At 33.1% G+C, this 7,716-nt stretch overlaps 1 protein-coding gene across 3 annotated transcripts in view; it reads left to right on the top strand.

Moving 5' to 3' along the window:
* Positions 1-6,972, top strand: part of LOC117168676 (synapse-associated protein of 47 kDa) — an 82,116-nt gene extending 75,144 nt beyond the window's left edge. For 2 of the 3 annotated variants that reach the window (XM_033354347.1, XM_033354348.1), the window contains exons 8-9: positions 214-384; positions 5,181-6,972. In XM_033354347.1, coding sequence (XP_033210238.1) covers positions 214-384; positions 5,181-5,329 — 320 coding nt within the window. In that variant the 3' untranslated portion in view covers positions 5,330-6,972. Of the gene's footprint in view, positions 1-213; positions 385-2,996 lie in introns of all 3 variants that reach the window. The other variant, XM_033354349.1, reaches the window with a different exon arrangement.
* Positions 6,973-7,716: the final 744 nt, after the last annotated feature.

Here is a 7,716-nt window from a genome sequence, read left to right on the forward strand (position 1 = left end):
GCTAACAGGAAATTAAAAAAAAACAACTAAAAATGACAATCGAATGGCTGCTTCCTATTGAAAATTATAAACTGGGTTCAAATGAATGAGTTCAAATGACATTGAATACATTTTTATTTAAATTAAATGTGGAATGATTGGTCCTTGATGGATGAATAGTATGAAGAATTAGAAAACCCTTCTAGTTAGCCGTGAGTATTGTCTTACAAACAGTTCAAGTGAGCACTGGCCAAGGAACCACTGGAGTTGATCCTTCAACGAGGAATTCGACGACAGCTGATTCACCAAGTCACGAATTCGTGTCCGATAGCGTACGAGCCTCGGACACAGATTTGCAGGAAGTCAGGGAAGGCATGAAAAAATTAGGAATGCAATCACCCAAAGGTCAGTATTCGTTACCAGTTTCTGGTAATAAAATAAAATTAAAAAAATCACCGGATCCCATCGTCGATGTCGACTTCACCATTGGTAGGGTAAAATATGGACTATGAAGTATTTTATTAGCGCAATTCAGGTTGCTATGGGAGGCACTAATGATTTGGTTGATCTTGAAAGTTCTCAATAAAATGTGCATAAATACAGGATTAAAGCTGAGTCTGGAAAATTGACGAATTTAAGCATTTTTTAGATTATTTCAGGCCTCGCATACAGGTCTCTATATCCACTATTGTACTTAATATTCAATTGCGGGCCACAAAGTACCATATTTTCAAGATTTTTCCCCTATAGTACCCGATTTTCAGCCATTATCGTAAATTTGTTTTATGTATACCTTAGGATGTTTAAAGATCTTTTAGGATCCATGATTCTCTTAAGCCTAACAACAATTATTCACATTAATATTCCCAAAAGCGTAGATTTTTTGTCTAATAATACGAATTTTGAATTGGAAACGTGAAGAATTCAGATTCAACTTTTCAAAATTAGACCTTAATTTAATTCTTAAATAATTTGAAGTTCAAACATCAAAAGGCGATTTCCAATTTAAATCGTTTAAATGGTACAATTTCAGATTGATTCTTAATATTTTGGCAAATTCAAACTTAAAGCCGTGAAAGCATCATAATTTGAAATTGAAAGAATTTGAATTTAACAATTTTGAATGGAAAGTTTTCGAGCTTGAATTATTTTTTATTGGGAATTTCAAAACTGTCACTAAATAAAGTTGTTTGGTCAAAATTTAAATCTTTCAAATTGTACAATGTTAATGTGAAAGCCTTAATGCTTGAAACATTTGAAATTGAAGTATTAAAAGACGATTTCAAATTTAAATTATTCCAAATGGTATCACTTCAAATTGTGTCTCAATTTTTTGGTAATTCAAAGCTTGAATCAGCCAATACATAATAATTTTAAATTGGAAGCATTCGAAATTAAGTGTTTAAAATTCAAAAAACGTTAAGAATTAAATAATTGTGTATTGAAATATTCGAATTTAATGAGTAAGTTAAAATTCAAGACAATAAAATTTTTGAAATTTTAAATTGAGACTCAAAACTGAAATTCCTGATAAAAAGGACATAGAGTCCAAAAATTCTAGCATAATTTTGACAGATTTTGACATGCATGTATCTGTTCATAAGAGATAATTTCATACTTGACATGCATGAGTAATAAAAACTGAAAAAGCACGTTTTTCTCAAAGTAATTATCTTTTATTTAAAAATAATCTTTTTCTACATGTCTAAAAAATCTGTTGAATATCTCCAAACTGTTTACTCATAGAAATAGAGTAGAAAAAATCAAGAAAACCTACAAGGTTTAACAACAGATAAATTCAAAAATTTAATTTTCATATTATACTGCTTATCTGTTTTTCAATTCTTTCAGCTTTTTTGGTGGTTTTTTCACTAAAAATTTAATTTAAAACATCATAGAAATGATTACCTACAAACTTCTTTATCACCCACCCCAGTTTTTGAGAGTACCCTTTTAGTGTGAAAAAGTGCCTTTTGTATCCTATTTTTTATCCCATTTGAACTGGTGAGGCCTGTAATAAGTTTTAAAGGCTTGAATTTGTTTGAGAAGATAGACATTTTTCAGAAACGATTTAAGTTTTTGAAAATTAAATGAAACCAATTTTAAAGGATTCTGACATTACAATTTTGAATCTATTTAACTTTTGTCGCTTTTAAATTTTCATACTTTGAAAATCGAGAGTTGATTAGTTTAGAATAAAAATAACAAATATAACTTTCTTTTTAAATATATCTTTCTCTCTCTGTTACTATTTTCTCAAGCATTGTTTTAATTCTAAGGCGATGCTTTTATCTCGAATAAAACTGTCGGAAGATAAATCTTGACTCAGCAGGTAATATATACGTGAGCAATAAATTAGATAAGTTAACCCTCGAGGGAAAAATGAACGCGTATTATATTCGCTGAATTCAACCTGCGTTTCGCTAATAAAAAAAAATAATAATCCAGAAAAAGAATTATAATGATAGTAAAAAATGGAGGACTGACACTTCAGAAATAATATATCCACCAGAACATAATATCTTGGCCTAGACGAGTGTTTGTGAGTATTAAAAAATGCCATCACTTACTGAAATCCTAAATACAGCTTGCAATTAAATAGTGTAATAAGCTAAATCCTCTCGATGTATTCGTTGTAAAGTAGAGGCATTGTGTGGAGACTTGGTTCGCTTTAGGTTTAATATTTGTTTGTGCTTCCTTTTCGTGTCGTCTTTTTAGTTCAACCCACACCGCAAATAGCAACAGTTCCTCAATAAAAAAAAAGAAACAAGAAACAAAACAAAAAGAAAACAAAGAAAAGAAAAGGAAAGAGACCCCTTTCTCAAACAATCAATACGAATTCATTTTCTAAGGATTGCTTGAGAAAGAAAGTCTTCTGAGGACATTTCTTAGCTTCTGGTTAAAAGAGCTTCAACTGCATTTTTATCAGAGGTATAGAAACGAGTATTTTGAGTTTGTTCGTGTTTTCTGCAGAAAATTTGAGTTCTGATTTAAAATTGATTCTATTTTGTCAACAGCCTAAAAGAAGAGGAGAATCCCGTGTACCATTATCCAAAGCACAGCTCTCTTTTCTCCGAAACGACATCGTTTTAGCGATTATCGAGTTTCATTTTGCATTTATCTCTTCAGCTAGTCCCGTTTATTTCGTTATTTTTCTCATTTTCCCTCGGTTTTTACTCTTTCATTGATACCCAGTCATCGATAGTCGTTCGTGATTATTCATAATTATGGTTTTAACTTTGATCTTTACGTTTCCATTCCTTTTGCGATTTATGACACGATCGAGTCAGTCGGATAAGTTCGAAACTAATCTGAAAGTTTAGGATACACCTTCGTAGTCGAAATTCGGACTAACGTTCAGGATTAACTGTACCGTTTACAATGTTAGAAAATACATTTAAAACCCACGAGTGGTGCAATTAACGGTAATTAATATAATTATTACTTGAAGGTACGCGCGCATCAAATAAGGAACAAAAAATTATATTTGACTATCTGTCCGTCTGTCTGTCGTCTGTCTGTCCGTCTGTCATCTATACTTATCTTGTCACTTTATTCTCTCCGTGTTGTAAAAGTTGTAAAGTATATAAAATACCGATGATTATTATTATATAAAGAAAACATAAGAAGAGCAAAATATAACTTAGATTATTAAATTTGTTGAATGACAATACGTGTTTACGGGATAATAAATGTCACGATTGTATATTAAGAAACTTCGTGCGCGGAGACCGGCTAAATATCAACGCTGGCTGTAGAAAAAAATGCCCGGTTCGTCGAAAAATTACATAATCGCGTTTTTACACTAGAGAGACGTAACGCTGGAACGTGATTCGCTGCTTTTTGATCTCCGCCATAAGCTGGTCCTCAAAAGTAAGATTTTTTTAAATGGCCCCGATTTCTTACTTTTCGGCTTATGTGGCAAACATTTTTGGTGAAAAAATTCGATTTTTTAGGACCGCTTTAGTGCGCTCAGAACTTGGGTACAAGTTTATCGATACAATTTTCGCTAACTCAAAAAATATATTTTGAACCTAATTTTAGAAATTTAAGTTATATTTAAATTCTGATTTAGTACCTTAAAAAATTCGCATTCCGAACTCGTTTGAAAAAAAATATTCCTTATTTCGTTTTGAGCCAGCGAATTTTGGTAAAATGGAATGATAGACATATATAAAATATCAAGAGTTTATCGTTCGTTAAAAAGAGACAGGATATCATAAATTTTCACAAGAGAGAAAGGTCGAGAATACGAGGGAGAAACCGTAGGCCTATCTATTTAAAATTCAAATAAAGGATAGTTTGCGCGCAGGACGTGCTCGCGCCTTTAACGTTTGTTTAAGAGAAACTTTTTAAGATAATGGTGCAAGTATCATCGTGCAACTCATGCGTGTATAAACGATCCTTAATGGGCTGGAAATTCGCAGCTTTTCTGTCCAAATGTTTTCCTGCTATTTTCGATTTCTGAGACCCCCAATTCGCTTGTCCCGGTGATAAAAGAATTCAATTGAATTATATCAAATTTAAGGATAGAGAAGAATGTAGGATTAGATAAATCTGAAATTTGCGCTAAGTGAACTTTCACCTCTTTAACAGGTTCAATCTTGATCCTGTTTCGTCTGCTATTAAAAACGTTTCGTTTGAACATTTTTCGCTCCAAAATTGCTACAAGACTTTCTGATCAATTCTCATTGCTTTGGACAGCCGTTCTATTATGAACAGTCGATTATTAATCGCTGTTAATCTGTGATTTAGGAGTTTATGCGATTAGGAGACTTTGCTTTAAAAACTAGTTGTGTTGATTATTATCAAGTAGAAAAAAATGAGGTTCAATTTATGATAGGGATAAAAAGGAATGGTTGGAAACCCAATTGTCTAAATTACTTTGTCAAAAATGACAAAAAATTGATTTTTATGAACTGATTTCTCAATGATTCCAACATTTCTTTCCTTGATCAATCGTGAGATTGAATTCCTGGTCTATTGCGTGTCGCTTTCCGTTTTCATCACTTTTTATTTTCCAGCACTTGGATTTAGTTCATCTCCTTTTTAATTTGAGTTGCATTAACTAGCGAACATTCATTCTCCACTTGTCATAAACACAATGCACAACATACACAGAGAGATAAAAAAAAATACGCACATACACACGTCCAGTGGCCCTCTGGAAAAAAGCTTCAACGCTGCTTGTGACTCCGCAGAAGAAGATTGGGAACGGGAATTGGAAGCTGAGCTCAAGGATTTCGAAGTTGTTTCCGGACAGGAGAAAAATCAGGCGGCGAACTCTGGAAAGGACGATTGGGAGGAGCAAATGGACGATCTCCTTGGCGAAGAAACAGACCTCAAGTGAAATAGATAAAAGAAGAAGCGACAAATATTTAAAAAAAATTGTAATTGGCGTTATTCTTGCTAATGACTAATCAAGAATCAAGAGCCTTCCTTCCAGTTCATATTCAAGGCTTTCACAAAACGGTTCTAGACCCATTTTTTTTCTTGAAATCATATTCAGGAAAAAAATCAAACATGTTTTATAAGTTGTAAAGCAGAATCGTTTTGTGATGGTTTGTGTGGGTGTGGATAACGAGTCATTTTATGCATTTTTATTGGCTGTGTATGTCACTATTTATTGTAAACTGTTGTCTTAAGCTTCTGAATATTGATGAGAAAAATTGTGTTTCGATATTGACTGCACAAATATCTTCCGATTTAAAAATCTGGATATGAAAGGAGTTTGACTATAAGGTTTTCAGTGAATTGGATTTTTTATTACACATTCCGGGGGTGAATATAACGGATGTTTACTGAGGAAAATTAAAGATTATCTTCAACTTGAGTCTCAGGTTTAGATTCTTTTCCAAAGTCAAAGTTTGGACAAATAAATTACTTTTAAATTTTAGAATCTTCTGATTTCTAATTCTATCCAATTTTCAGCAGGCATCCTCTAAATATTGCACGACTGTCTGCATTTTCGTACTAGAAAAGCTCTTTTTAATTGTAAAAAAAAATATATCTCGAGTCGCTGAGACGTGTCAGTGTGGATTTGAAAAGAAAGTAGATTCAGCCATTATTGTCGCCTCCTGAAAACCAATGTTCAGCTTCTCGTAAAAAATAGTCATTTTACTAATTAGACATTTTGCTACCTATCGTGGCTTTCGACTTGTAGCGTTTCTTTTAAAATGGAAAAGAATCGAGGTAATTGTTGATAGGCTTTAATTTTTCATTTTTGGTTGTCTCTCGCGAGACTTCGAAGCCAAAAAATGTCAACAGATCAGTGAACATTTTTCACAGATTTTACATGTGAAGTCCTCTTGGTAGAAATCGATTAGCTTGTTTAAAGAGGCGTAAGTTCGCGGATGAAGCACATGAATAAGTATACGTCCTCTTGATATAAACAGTAAATTAAACAAAAATAAAAAATTGATCAAGATTACGAATATTGGGATTTCTCGTATAAGTTCACCTTCCGTTTGTAACGTTTTTATCGATACGAGTAGAATAAGTTGATTGTTTAGATATATTATGTAGATATGTTTTTTGGGCCTAAGTCAGTTTGGATCGACGATAACGAACGTCGTTGCTCGAATCGGTAGTTTTTAATTATTAAATATTACGCGCAATGTTTGGCGATATATGGATTTTTTAAATTTTTAAACGGATACAGCCATAGGGGAGGTGAACTTGGACATTCTCTCTCCCTTTCCCGAAAGCAAAATGGCTTCGTGTATCGTGAAATAGAAGCTATCCTACAGTGCAATGCATCCACTCATAAATGATAAAACATTACACGATACTTATGTATACATATACATACAAATAAATAAAATATATATGTTGTTGACTCGATTGAAAGTATGGTAATATATAAATGTAAGTATTAATGAGAATATATAATTAATGAAGCATTACATTGAAATGATACAGAAATTAATTACGTATTCGCGATAATGTAACGACAACGGTCGTGTACCTCATGAAAAATAAAAATCAATACTCTAAGAATTTGAAATTTTTCCTGGTTTGTATTCCATCCTTAGGGGACATCCATAAATTTTGTAACGTCTTTTCTGAAGGGGCGGGGGGGGGGGGGGGGGGGGGGGGGGGGGGGGGGGGTGCTAGGGTGGTCCAAGAAACCGACTTTCGAATAGAGGGCATGCCCCCCTCCCATTTTGTGAGGTTACCGGACAAAAAATTACCTCCAAGTTTTAGCCAAATCTGTTAATATTAAGACGTGTCGCAAAGGCCCTGAAAATCCCAAAAGAAACACACGAGGAAATTTTGGTTTTCGGAAAAATGGGATTCAGGTTTCTGGATTTAAACTTAGCTTGCGGGAGATATTAAGAATTTGTTGGGGAGTCTCTAATCAATCATTTTCATTATATTACTTTAAATTTTGATGCCCCCCGCCCCCTCTTGTGGAGTCCCAAATATGACCCAAAAAACTGAAATTGGAATTTTTGCCCAAAATTGACACATAAATGCTCTGTTTTTCTTTCTTTTGCCATGATTTTTTTTTGTTTGTCAAGTGGAATTGTCGTAAGTATTTGTCAACTAATTAACAATTGTTTAAACAATTTATTTTTGTTTAACCCTTAAAGGTATCCCCTCTCTGTGATAACATAAAGTATGAGGGGTGTCGTTGAAGACCCCAGCAGAAATTTCTTTATTGCAATAAGTATTTTTAATATTTTTTTATGAAAATTTTTTTGCGTGTACTTTTGTATATTCTTTATAAGATAC

Source organism: Belonocnema kinseyi, chromosome 3 (genome assembly GCF_010883055.1).
Source record: "Belonocnema kinseyi isolate 2016_QV_RU_SX_M_011 chromosome 3, B_treatae_v1, whole genome shotgun sequence".
Classification (NCBI taxonomy): Eukaryota; Metazoa; Arthropoda; class Insecta; order Hymenoptera; family Cynipidae; genus Belonocnema; species Belonocnema kinseyi.